We start from the raw sequence: 13,266 nt of genomic DNA, 5'->3' as shown, positions 1-13,266 counted from the left end.
ACGATTGCGCGCGAGCGTATGTGCGCGTGCGTGTGTAAAGCAAGCTGGCAAGCAACCTACAGTACAAAATTACAAAACGTTATTAAGCAAAAGTTTATTATCAACTATAAATACCATGATTTCACAGAATATTCCAAGTAAGTTTAGATAGTGTTTTTTGCTTATTAGTTTCATTTTATAACTGCCGATCCTGTGCAACAAAAACTAAACAAAAAAATAATAATAAACACAGACGGAGACTTGCTGAATATTTTTGTAACAGTCACGTATTAGAAGACAACTAGAGAGACGGACAGACAGACAGACAGACAGACAGATCATGAGGACATGCAGTGAATACCAGAAGAGTCGCTGGAAAGAAACTCGCCTGGGCTGGGCTGATGGTTCATACCTTTTGATTGATTGATTGAGGTATTTATTGGAAGTTTTGGATAGGAAAAGGTACAGTTCACTGATACAATGTCAACTAAAAGGAAACTCGGGTAAGGCAAGGCTTATTTGTTATTTTCCATTGAGATCCTTAATATCCTTATATACCTCTGTAAACTATGCCTAAACAGTTAAACCTAACCTTATTCCTAACCTTAACCTCAGTAAAACGGTGCCAAAACCTAACCCTATTCCTAATCTTAACCTCAGAAAGATGCATAATAATCCTAAAGTTATTTATAACCTTATTCTCAGTAAAACAAATACAAGAATAAAGATCTCTGCGAGTTTCTTTCTGGCGACTCTACCGGTTACCTATGCAGTACCACAATACTACAGAACCTTTACTTGAGAGACGATAAAATTGCAAAACAAAATAGTATTTTCGCTTTCTATCAAGGGCAAGTAAGATCATCTGCAGTGATTTTGTCGCTTCAGTGTTCACCAACTCCATTCTCCTGAGGTAGATGGTAACCGTTGCTGAGGGCCTTTTCTTTCTTGGTACCATGGATCAGTTTGTTCTGATGAGGCAGGAAGCCTCTTTGCAGCTTGTGCTCAAGGTGCATGTTGCTCTGAGGAGGAAGTCCCAGGCATGCTCTGGAACCAACAAAAAGGAGGCAATCTGCATTATATGACCAGAAATTCAAACGTCTATCTTGTTAGTCATGGTTCCTGAAATCATCTGTATCATCCTCTACCACTCTATACCACATAGTTTCCTACAGTCTAGCTTTGGACCCACATTAATCAACCCCTCCCACACATCAGTAGCAACATCCCTGAGGCACAGTTATTTACAGTAGCCTGGATATTTGGGTATCTTTTATCCTCCCTCTTCCTTTCCTTTAATTACCAGCCTCACTACTGTCTTCCATAAGTAAAGTACAAATGCCAAAAACATCATATATATTTTTGGAGCGGTGAAAGCGCTCCCAATAGACAGGTATGTCCGTGGCTGGCTGGCTGGCTATGTGGCTGGCTGGGTATGTCTGTAGCCTGGCAATACCTTGAGTGGCCACACAAGTTAAAGGAGGGGCGCTGTTGTGCAGGCACACACACACACACACACACACACACACACACACACACACACACACACACACACACACACACACACACACACACACACACACACACCGCTCCACTTCGAACCGAGGTTTGATTTTTGAAATTAGCACAATAAAATAGATATTTCGATTTCTTTGGTTCACTGGCTCTATATACTGTACGCAGCAGGGAAAAGCACATTCTAACAGTATATGAATCTACAGTAAACCTACAGTAAAGTCTCCCACCTCATCAGGGGTGTCACACCAAATTCTGGGCCCTGGGTACAAAGATTCACTGCGGGCCACCCATAAATGTTCTTCATAGGGGGAGGGGGTTTAACCAATTTAGACTGGGAACGCATTACGCATTATTTTGTGCTTTAACTATTGAAAAATAGCAGATATACAAGCTCACAGCGTGGCACCGAGTGCTTTGAATATTTCAAATCCCCTTTACAAAGGTTTTTTGAAAAAACTATGTTTCCCTTCTCAAAATAGTTAATTCCAGGGACCCCCCAGAAGCAAAATTTGAGTTACAAATGTTCGCTTAAAAAATACATATACCCGTATTTTCCGGACTATAAGGCGCACCGGACTATAAGGCGCACTGTCAATGAATGGTCTATTTTCGAACTGTTTTCATATATAAGGCGCACTGGACTATAAGGCGCACATAATAGACGCTAAGGTTGCGTTATGCATCCAACAGATGGAGCTGTGCTAAAGGGAATGTCAATGTCAATGAATGATCCATATATAAGGCGCACTGGACTATAAGGCGCACTGTAGTTTTTTGAGAAAATGAAAGGCCTTTAAAGGGCCTACACCATGCTTTTAAAACTATATTTTTTGTATAAATATATGCTCAAAATTGAGCATAAGACAGGTTTTAACCCTCAAAAAACACTCTGACCATTCTTTTTGTTTGTTCTAGCTCTACTATAATGAGGCTCTCCAGCTGCAATACCAAAACGGCCTCTGTTTGCTCAGGGGCGCATCTAGTGGGGTTTTTCCAGAAAAAAAATAAGTTTTTTGAAAAAAAATAAGTTTTTTGAAAAAAAAAAAGTTTTTGAAAAAAAAAGTTTTTTGAAAAAAAAGTTTTTGAAAAAAAAAAAGTTTTTTGAAAAAAAGTTTTTTGAAAAAAGTTTTTGAAAAAAAAGGTTTTTTGAAAAAACATTTTTTTTTTGAAGTTTTGAAGTTTTGACTGCATTGCATTTTTTTGAAAAAAAAAATTTTTGAAAAAAAAATTTTGATTTTTTTTTTTTTTTTTTTTTTTTTTTTGACTGAAAAAAAAAAACGGGAAAACGAGAGTGACGTCACTCTCGTCAACTCTCAGAACAGCACTGTTCTGAGAACCCGTGGAAAGCTTTTCATCTCTGTCTGCCCAAAACCAGAGAAAGACACAACGGTCAGAAATAGGACTTTGTGAGGATAGAAGGTGCCAGTGGGACCCCAAAAAAAGGTTTTAAAATAGAAAAAGTGAAAATTCATGGTGTAGGTCCTTTAAGTGCGCCTTATAGTCCGGAAAATACGGTATTCAAAGATTTGCACACATTTTCACAACTTTTCAAACATAGCAGATCTACAAGCTCGCAATGTGAGCTTGTATATCTGCTATTTTTCAATAGTTAAAGTATAAAATAATTAAGGCCCCTCCACCTTGGGCACTAGTAACTCAGTCCCACTTTTCCCCCAGTTGTGACGCCCCTGCTCCCACCTCATTATGTTCTCTATGCAGGCTCTCTGACGGAAGAAAGCGTTGACCAGCGGGGCCCCGGCAGGGACCAGGGGAGCCTTGCAGAGGAAGGAGAGCAGGGCCAGGACACTGTGGAAGGACTGGAAGTCCTCCTCCCCCTGGGGACGGATGGTGATCCGCTGACACAGCTCTGTCAGAATCACCAGGTCCAGAATGATTGGACTGGCTAACAGCGAGTCCTTATAGGACAAAAGGCACAGGTACAGTAGTGAGTGTGAAAATGTGGCAGAAAATTTGATAATGCAGCACAGAAAACAGTAAGATTGCCTTAGCTGGGGACTTCCAGTAATGTGTAATACGTTGAGTGAAATGGCCATGTCTGTAATTTGTCAAGTAAAAAATTCCAATGGCAATTACCTACTGTACTATAATTCTGTGCGCAGATAGTGGTCCCCTGATGATAATCAAATGCTCAGTAATTTTAGCTGTAATTTGCCTTAATGTGCCTTAATGCTTCATCTTCTAGCATTTTAAATGGATGCAGTAGTGAAATGAATTCAGACATTTCGGCACACACTTCTCTCTTTTATGGATGGGCACCCAAGCAGGAAAGCCAAATTAATGTTTTCCCACACTATGTGGTTATGAATAATCTCCTCAAATTATTGCTGAAAGTGCAGTTCACGGATAAACGATGAAAAAGACTAAATGGGATGGGTGCTGGATCAAGAAATACTTAATGAAGTTGAAACAGAATAATCCTCCACACACCAAACAGGATCTGTTTATATCTTCTAGACCAGAGAGTGACGTTTCGAGCAACAAGGCTCTTCCCCAGACTTCTGTTTCATACAGAGAGTTGCCATCTTAAAGCCCTATTCACACAGTGCTAGAATTACCTGGCTTGTGACCAATGGTAATTTGTAATAATTGCAGAGGTTATCTTAATCCTGTGCGAATGGACCATACTATATCTGTAATTAATCAAATACATTTGAGTAAAATACAGTCTTTAGGCGTAAAATACAGTCTTTTAGGCGTATCTCGTGCAAATGCAATTACGAGGTCCCCAGGTGATATGAGTCCTGTGTGAATAGGGCTTTAATACCCATAGTGACTATTCCAAATCCATGTGATACAAGACGTCAGTTGTGCATTGTAATAAGTAGTGGGGTATAATTTGTTTAATCATGTGTTCAATGCCTAGATTTGTCTTACTCTCATGGCTCACCTACTACCTCACCCTGACAAAACAGTGGTAAATTTAAGCACATTTCAGAGTAGTCTGTCCTGTGAATAAGCTGCAAAAACGCAGAGGTCAGTGGGTAAATCATCAAGTATTATTATGTGAAGAAGACAGAAAGTTGGAAATTGATCAGTAGTTTAAATGCTGTATGCGCACATTTCACGGATACCGGTACATACATATGCTTCTAGATTTGTAGACGTGTGAATATTTAGTGATCACTAACCTCACAGGTGTTGTGCAGTACAATGGTGTTGGTCCCTCCCATCATGATTTCAGAGGTGTATTCATCCATGGCACGCTTGCTGTCTCCGACATAGGGGACATACTTAATCACCACCTGTTAACATGCCTCTTTCACTCATACACACACACACACACACACACACACACACACACACACACACACACACACACACACACACACACACACACACACACACACACACACACACACACACACACAAGAGAACCGACGTTGAATCAGGTACACCTTTCCATTATCTGTTAGTTAGGCCGTTAGGTACCACCTATCTACATCCCAAGCGCATGGGTGCTCACACGCACACACGCAAACGTACACACACGCACGCACGCATGTACACACACGCACGCACGCATGTACACACATGTACACACATGCAGAAACTCACACAGTGGTCAGGTTTCTCTCCGGGCTGGTACAGGATGGGGTTGGACTGAACCATGTCATCCACCACATTGCTCTTGGAGATCTCCTTGGAGCGGAACTGCTGCGGAGCCGAAAGGTTCTTCCCATCATTGTTGCCAAGGTGATTGTAACTCACAATGGAGGTAGGCTGTTGTGGTGACAGGAAACTCAAATCATGTAAGGAAGAGCCAGTGAGTACACTCTATCAGACACCGTAAACCGATGCAGAGCCCACTGACACTGTGGGAGCCAACCCAAGGTACTGCTAAGAGAGGAAGGGGGCACACCATCTATGTGGAAATCAGAACCAGCAACACTGCAGAGCTCCAGACTGTGATGCTGGATAGGAGGGAGTGGAGGGCAACAATCTACACACCCGCACTAGCCTGACACTCAGCCTGAAATTTTATTTCGTTTCACTCCTCCGTTCAGCTCCGATCAAGCTACAAGGGGCTATCAAATAAGCATTCCAGAGGTGATTGCTTTCATGTGTAATCAGTAATCACATTCACTAGAATCAGTGTAATTATCTGATATTAGGCAGCATAATTATCTGATAATAGACCGATGCTCGTTGCGAACAATGTCCGTTGGGAACGTATGCCCCTCCTGCAATAAATACCCTTTATATCCCTTGCCTATGGTGTCAGTACTATGACGTCATATTGATGACATCAGGGATCTCCACACATGGGCATAAAAGGGACACATAGAGACTAAGATACTGTGCATTTTATAGATGTAAGATTAACATAGATGAACTCCCTCTAGGCTGGCAGTCAATAAACCAGATGGCAAAACTGCAGTAAAATTGATTCTATCATTCATTTTCGCCACAGATATGGTTCTGTGTAGGGAATGCTTCCTGCATAAATGTTCATGTCTGGCATAGTCATTGTGTCATCATGTAACTTAGAATAGATGACACAATGTTCGATTTATGTTAAATTATCAAATCACCTATAATTATTAATTGATGACCGAATGTCTGTCCATCCGAACTAATCCTCTAGTCTACGTTTGGTGAGGCTTAAACTTGAGGATTGACACACATGACATTTTGGCCATCCAGACTAAGGCGTAAACGGGTAAGGCTGCACACGGGTAAGGACCAGTAACTATTAATCGACCGAATGTCTGTCCATCATGACAGGGAAAGGACTAGTGTTAAATAAATGATTAGATCTCCTCTCACCTTGATACCTGCGCTGATCAGAAAGTCCACCAGCACTGACTTGATCTTTGTTTGACCGGACTTGAAGTCATCCCCACCAATGAACACCCCTTTCTGCACCGCCAGCTCCACAGCCCCAGGCACAAAGGTGTTCTGCGGGGACCCATTGATGTATGCGCAGCCCTCCAGTATACTGGCCACAGCGAACAGAGTGGAAGGAGACACCTCTGCACCAGACTTTGAAGATATAAGGAAACAACCAGTTTGTATTCCTATTAAACTTATCATCATCGCAGAACACCTGTCTCATTAGTTGAACACAGAGCAGAGAGACCACCAGGCCTGCAAGGCGATATGTTTCTCCCAGGACAGTCTTTACACTATCTCACAACTGTAGAATAGTCTGTAGTGATTATGTAACCTTATGGGATTTGCTGAAGGTAATACACCTGAAAGACATCATCAATGCTGACAACAGTACAGGCCGGTGTACTGCAGACTGGAGATAAAAAAAATAACCACTAGCGGAAGAGCAAATCATAATTTCATTCTCCACCATCAGAGATTAGAAACAGATGACTATTTCAGGCCTGCGGTGAGTTTTGAATTTGTGTGTGTGTGTGTGTGTGTGTGTGTGTGTGTGTGTGTGTGTGTGTGTGTGTGTGTGTGTGTGTGCCCACAGTAAAGTGTTAGGAAGAGTAATCTTTTTATCCTTTAAGCTTTATTAATCACACAATGTGATGTAGGATTACTGGTTCCTAGAATTAGTTTGAGATTAAAGTAGAATGGGTAGCTCATAACAGCTAGGCATTGACATAATTTAGTCTTGTTTCCCATACAGATTACACCTGTAGCCATTGAATGTATAGTAGAATGTCATGGGAAGAAATCATTTGCTTTGCAGTGACAAGGACTATACAAACATGGAGGGGGTGGGGGGTTACGAAGTTGTTACCTTGATGGCGGCCAACAGGTTCTGAGCTGTGTCATTGACACCGGGGATGATGCTACAGAAGCGTTCGGTGTTGGCGGTCCACAAGACAATGACTTTGTCCACACTGCTTGACCGCCGGAAGTCTCTAATGTCTTCTCTGATCTGTTCCATCTAGAGATGAGGAGGGAGTTAGAATGAACGGAATGGACAAATGGAAAACGCACCTCCCTCAAACATGTTGGTTGCGGAACTTATGTCATTTCTGAAATTTGGAAAAGATTATATTTTTTGTCTCATCTCTCACTTCGAAGCAATACAAATCATTGCATTAGACTAGAGTGCCAGATATGTGATTATATTTGGAATATTATAAATTGACCTGGAATGTGTACATGCATATATATATCTGTGTAGCTAGTGTGGACACTATGTATAGGTTCGAGGGTGTGGGTAATTTTGTTTATAACTGCAGGCAACGCTTGAGGTTGAGATAACATGATTATTATTTGTCTCCACCAGGCCGGAACGGCCAGGGCGGAGATTGTTTTCGGTCTTGTGAGTCTGTCTGTCCATCTGTCTGTGAGCAGCTACAGTAATCTCGGGCCCTACTAGTGTTCTATATCAAAATTGGCGCAATCAAGGTGCAAGGTTAGACCATGCACCATGACACAAAGTTCCACCGTTACAACAGGACGCTGAGATTTGAGGCTAACCTGCTCAGCCATGGTCCCTGTGAGCACATTGTCAGCTCGGCTCTCTTGGTTAGCAGCAATGAATTCCGGGATATAGATGGAAGCCCTGGGTCTCAGACAGGACATGAGAGGACGGAGCTGCTCCTGCACTGACCAGTCAAGCACTGCAGCTCTCTCCATCGCACAACCCAGGTCCAACGAGGAGATGTCCCATCCTAATAATAAAGCATGCATACACACATAATAATAATTCAAAAAGAGAAAGAAAGAAGCACTGCAGGGATCAGTAGGCTCTCAGAGACAGGTGCTCTTTGGTGATACAGATAGGAATATATGAACAAAATTTTTTTCAAAGAAGTACTGCTAAATTCCAAAGGTGTAGACAGCAGACGTACAGAGAAAGGAATTCCAAGGCACTCCGTCTTTAGTGAAAAAATATATGATTTATTTTGCCCAAGGCAACAAGTTAATCTATCTATAAATGCGAGAAGTCTCTGCGTGCGTGTGTGTGTGTTTGTAATCCGCGTATCTCGAGAACCGTTCGTCCCACCGGCTTCAGATTCGGCACGCGCGTTCCCCGCCGCGGCACGGAGTGCAGTGCCGGGTCTCGACCCGACGGTTTTCCCGAACTGGCGCGAAACGTTCGGAATCTCCTTATTTGATTGTTGGTTTATTTGGTTGATTGTTGACATCAGGCTGTTCCGGAGGAAATCGGCGAAAGCTCTGACTCATTGTGACATCACTTCATAAAAGGCTCTGACATCACGTACGCCACATGAGTCAACAAAAAATCTCTGTGAGTGTGTATGTATGTATGTAATCCGCGTATCTCGAGAACCGTTCGTCCCACGGGCACGCGCGTTCTCCATATATGGGCATAAAATGAATGCCCCCATATATGGGCATAAAATGGATTGCAGACCGACAGATACAGATATCTCCATATATGGACATAAATGGACAGAGGCAAACAGATGGTCAAAGATCTCCATATATGGGCATAAAATGGACGCAGACAGACAGATACAGATATCTCCATATATGGGCATAAATGGACACAGGCAAACAGATGTTCAAAACGGGTCCTATGACAACAGGTATAATGAGGTTTGCATTAAAGGGGGAACCGGCACTGTGTCTGCAACACAGTTGGAGGCACAGACAGATACTCAATATATGGGCATAAAATGGACGCAGATAGACAGATATCTCCATATATGGGCATAAAATGGACCCAGAACTATAACTGCAGTGATCTCCATATATGGACATAAAATGGACAGCGACATACAGACAGACAGATACAGATAACTCCATATATGGGCATAAATGGACACAGGCAGACAGATGGTCAAAACGGGTCCTATGAAAACAGGTATAATGGGGTTTGCATTAAAGGGCGGGGCATTCATTCCCTATTTACATTGTTCCGAGTTGGCCAGGTCGCGGACTAGACGCTGGGCCGCCCGAAGGGCGGCCCAGCTTCTAGTAATAATAATGTATTAAAGCTACAATGAATAAAAGTTATGTTAACCAATGTGCATGGTCTGTTCATTCATGCAATATAACTTATTTTCTGCAGTGGTTGGAAGTGGTCTCCATACTCTTTCATTGAGGAATGTTGACACCTACTGATTGACAAGTAGTACTGCCTGAAGCTCATACCCACACTATCTCGGCTTAACAGAGCGATAGAAGTTTGGTTTTCCAGGCCCAGGCTCGAGTCCCGGGTAGGACAAGAAACTGCAACATTTCTCGCCCCAATAACAAACTCTAAGAAATTCCATAAATTAAAAGATGTGAAAATAGCAGATCCACAAGCTCACAGCACATCGCGATGCAACACACTGTGAGCTTGCCATGTTCACTTGTTTGGGTCCCAAAGAGACATCAAATGTCTCTTTTGGGTCTTGAGCTAACGCTTTTGGGAACCACTGCTCTATGAGTTAATGTTTCCCAACCCAAGGAATGACCAAGATTATGTAAAAAAAACAACTCTGACCTCTTTGGCTGTCTAAGGGTCTCTCTCTTTCTCTCTCTCTCTCTCTCAGGGTGCAGGCAGACATGTAGCAGCAAGCAGCATAAGCCCCGTCCACTCCCATGTTAAGGGAACGACAACGACAGAAGCGTCATTGATCCGCTGCTGATGCTTGTGCACCAAGCTCCTATTCAACGCATGGGGTTCAGCACTGCTCAACTGTCACCCGGTAGTGATAGGCACTAACCAATGGGGCAAAACTTAACGCCGGAAGAACGGCACTCACATCAGCCGCTCAAGTATCAAAGTTCAAAGGAACATCAGGAAATGCCACAATAGGCAGCGTTATTCCGAGCCTGATATGTGATCGCGCCCTATCTCTCTCTCTCTCTCTCTCTCTCTCTCTCTCTCTATCTCTCTCTCTCTCTCTCTCTAGTACACATATATCACAGACCTCACCCACATTGCCAGTTATCAGTTAACGGGTGAAAGGTCAGACTTCATGCAGGCTGTGTAGGATCACCCGTACCGTCAAAGGTGATATCATCAGGGTGCACCATGGGTAGGAGGTCACGAAAGGGAACGTTGACCTCTCCCTCCGGCCCTGACCCCAGACAAACAGTAGACGCCTGCAGAAGTGAGCCAAAATAGTTTGCTCTCTAAAGAATGTGGAAGAAAGGAAAGAGAAGGGAAAAGATTACAACCATTCTACTCTCAGTTGAATCATCACCCATCATGTGTTTTTTATCATTTTCACAAATGTATTCATATTTTACATCAAGGGGAAGACAACAAAGTTAAAGAAACCTGTGCGGAAAAAGTCAATTTAACACTCTCAGATTTAAGTGAACACTGCATAGTTTACCATGTGAGAGCCAGTGGTAGTAACAGAGAAAGAGAAGTAACAATGGCCATTTAAGGTAATGATGTGAAGACCTAGAGTCAATTAGGCTCCAAACGGTCTACTGGACCTGTCAGCATGTCAAAGATATTAATGAGATACCTCCTCTCTGGCACTGCAGAGTAGAATAGAAGAATAGAAACAGTATCCTATTCAATTATCATACCATATTATCTTAAACAGATAGTCACAAGCACTTGATAACATCATTGGTATCCCATAGACAGACGTAACCACTTTTAACCTTTAACCTGTTGTACTAGTGAAAGTCAACAAATACTCAAAATGTTTTTTAGTTACAGTACTCCAAAAAACAAATGTACTTAGTTAATGTCCAACACTGCTTGCATGTGTGGGTAATGGGTATCTCTCTCCTCACACCTTTTCTCCAGTCTTGGTCCTCCAGGTGAGGCCCAGTCTGTTGGCCAGTACAGCAGCAGTGACTGTCGTACCATTGTTTCCCCCCCAGCCCACCAGCATGACACCCAGTCGGGGGACATGGCGCTCTGTGTGGAATGTCAGCTCGCTGGCGGTTGGGGTTATCTGAAACAAGACAAAATACGGAATCGTCCCTTATTTACTATGTAGAAACTAGAAGACAAAAAGACCCTTATTGAACTGATAAGGGACACACTTTGTTCCTTATTTTTGGGAATTAATCAAAGACATACATCTTACAAGTCCAAACAGTTCATATGCATACATTAATAGCCTACCATGGTTTCTCAAAGTGGGCACTCAAACCCTCTATACATAGTAAAACGAGGTTGCACTATACTTTGTGCATTCTTTTTTGATATACAGTACACCAAGTCTCTGTGCCAAAAATAGCCGATCTACAAACTGTGAGCTTAATTGTAGATCGGCTATTTTTGGCCAATGTTCCCCCCAGAATAGGGATGCTGGGGTTCAAATGGTTAAATGTCAACTATAAAGTTATTTTCAATCTGTCCTATGGAAACTGATATTCTCTCACGTTTTCCTGGTGAAAGGGTATGTAACAATTCAGGGGTGCTGTGGATGACAACGTTATTTACAGGGAGACAAAAATGTTTGAGAACCTTGGACAGCTTTCTTCTATACTCTACACACCAAATCTCTTGTCTTGGCCAAATAGAGCCGATCTACAAGCACACAACACATCGCAACAGATCCGCTATTTCTTTTACTTATGTTACCACCAGAATATGAATGCTGGGGTTTAAGTGATTAATAATATACAAAAACTGTAGGCTACATAGTACGATTTTATATTTTTCTGGATGTCCCTTACTTTTCTTAGAAAAATGGGACACTTGACTGGGTGTCCCTTATTTGAATTGCAGATGGTTCACAACCCAACAGACACATATAGGCCAGGGCGGCCTATATGTGTCCATTTATTCCATTCATGCACAGACAGAAAATGTGACTTACTGTGATTTTGTTCCCATCTCTGTGTACCGCTGTAGTATGGTAGGAGTACTGTGCTTCAATGTGTGTATCTGTGTACCTGACATTAGAACTGTTGATGTGAATGTTCTCTGACATGGCTGCAGTCTGCAAAGAGATAAAAGAGGATTTAAAAACGGGTCACTGCACCAGCCTGCACTGCAGACTGCAGTCAGAACAAACCTGCTAACAATTCTCATGTTGGTTTACTTTTCACAGTGTTGTAAAATATGTCCGCTTCCACAAGTTAAACAGTGTAGCTAAGCCTACTGTGTAGGGCAGCTATGGCACTGGTGGAAAAAGTACGTACTCAATGTTTTACTTAAGTAAAAGTATCAATACTGCAATGTAGAAATACTCTGTTACAAGTACAAGTTTTCAAATGTATAAAAGTCTTTTAAAAATAGCAGAGCTAGCAGATCTCACAATGCAAGCTTGTAGATCTGCTATTTTCCAAAATCTTCAAAGTAACTAGTAACTAAAGTTTTCAAATAAATAAAAGTAAAAGTACAATATTTGCCTCTGAGATGTAGTGGAGTAGAAGTGTTCGAAAATGTAAATACTCAAGTAAAGTAGGCTACAAATACCCAAAAAAATCTATTTAGGCTATTTCAGTAGGCATTCTGTAGGCCTAGTATATGCTAACATTCTTCATGTAGCCTAAAACAAAATGGACTGAGGATGGTTAGCGGACGCGTTATTTGGAATTGCACATAACCACCACTACACTGTTGCATGATTACAACTCGGAATTTGTTCGTGAGACAGACGCCGGGAGGTAGTATAATAATAGTAGTTAAGAGTTTACGCAAGAAACAAGTAAAACGAGAATATTTGCTTACCCTTTCTTCCGATGCAGCAAGACACACCGTGTTCTCTAAATAAAGCTGATATACCCTTCCCTGAGGCAAACTTCGCAGAAAGTGTAGCTACACTTGCTCGTCTCCTGATCGTCAGCATCTGAATAGAAAGCAAGATGATTTCTGCTGGCCTTCCTCTACTCTGGTCCTGGCCCGCGGCTGCGAGAGGAGTGTCTTCTCTTCTTATAACGTAGAGCACTGGTTCC

General features: G+C 42.2%; 1 protein-coding gene across 3 annotated transcripts; it reads right to left on the bottom strand.

Annotated features, from left to right (window-relative positions):
• Window positions 1-148: 148 nt before the first annotated feature.
• Window positions 149-13,259, bottom strand: LOC308305557 (inositol-3-phosphate synthase 1-A-like). Of its 3 annotated transcripts, none has more exons than XM_080750366.1 (11): window positions 13,043-13,259; window positions 12,186-12,308; window positions 11,151-11,312; window positions 10,398-10,527; window positions 7,912-8,105; window positions 7,220-7,369; window positions 6,286-6,501; window positions 5,074-5,238; window positions 4,647-4,760; window positions 3,164-3,413; window positions 149-1,026 (listed from the first exon to the last, which is right to left on the bottom strand). In XM_080750366.1, the coding sequence occupies exons 2-11, from the start codon at window positions 12,297-12,299 to the stop codon at window positions 941-943; spliced, it is 1,581 nt and encodes a 526-aa protein (XP_080606492.1). In that variant the 5' UTR covers window positions 12,300-12,308; window positions 13,043-13,259; the 3' UTR covers window positions 149-940. The 3 variants fall into 3 exon arrangements, with proteins under 3 accessions (XP_080606492.1, XP_080606491.1, XP_080606493.1); XM_080750365.1 differs by having other exon boundaries at window positions 3,196-3,413; XM_080750367.1 differs by lacking the exons at window positions 10,398-10,527; window positions 11,151-11,312; window positions 12,186-12,308; window positions 13,043-13,259 and adding an exon at window positions 9,893-10,031 and having other exon boundaries at window positions 3,196-3,413.
• Between the last annotated feature and the right edge of the window lie 7 nt (window positions 13,260-13,266).

This window comes from Nannobrachium achirus, assembly GCF_963921795.1.
Source record: "Nannobrachium achirus genome assembly, chromosome: 20".
In the NCBI taxonomy this organism is placed as follows: domain Eukaryota; kingdom Metazoa; phylum Chordata; class Actinopteri; order Myctophiformes; family Myctophidae; genus Nannobrachium; species Nannobrachium achirus.
This window is presented reverse-complemented; position numbering and strand designations above follow the sequence as displayed.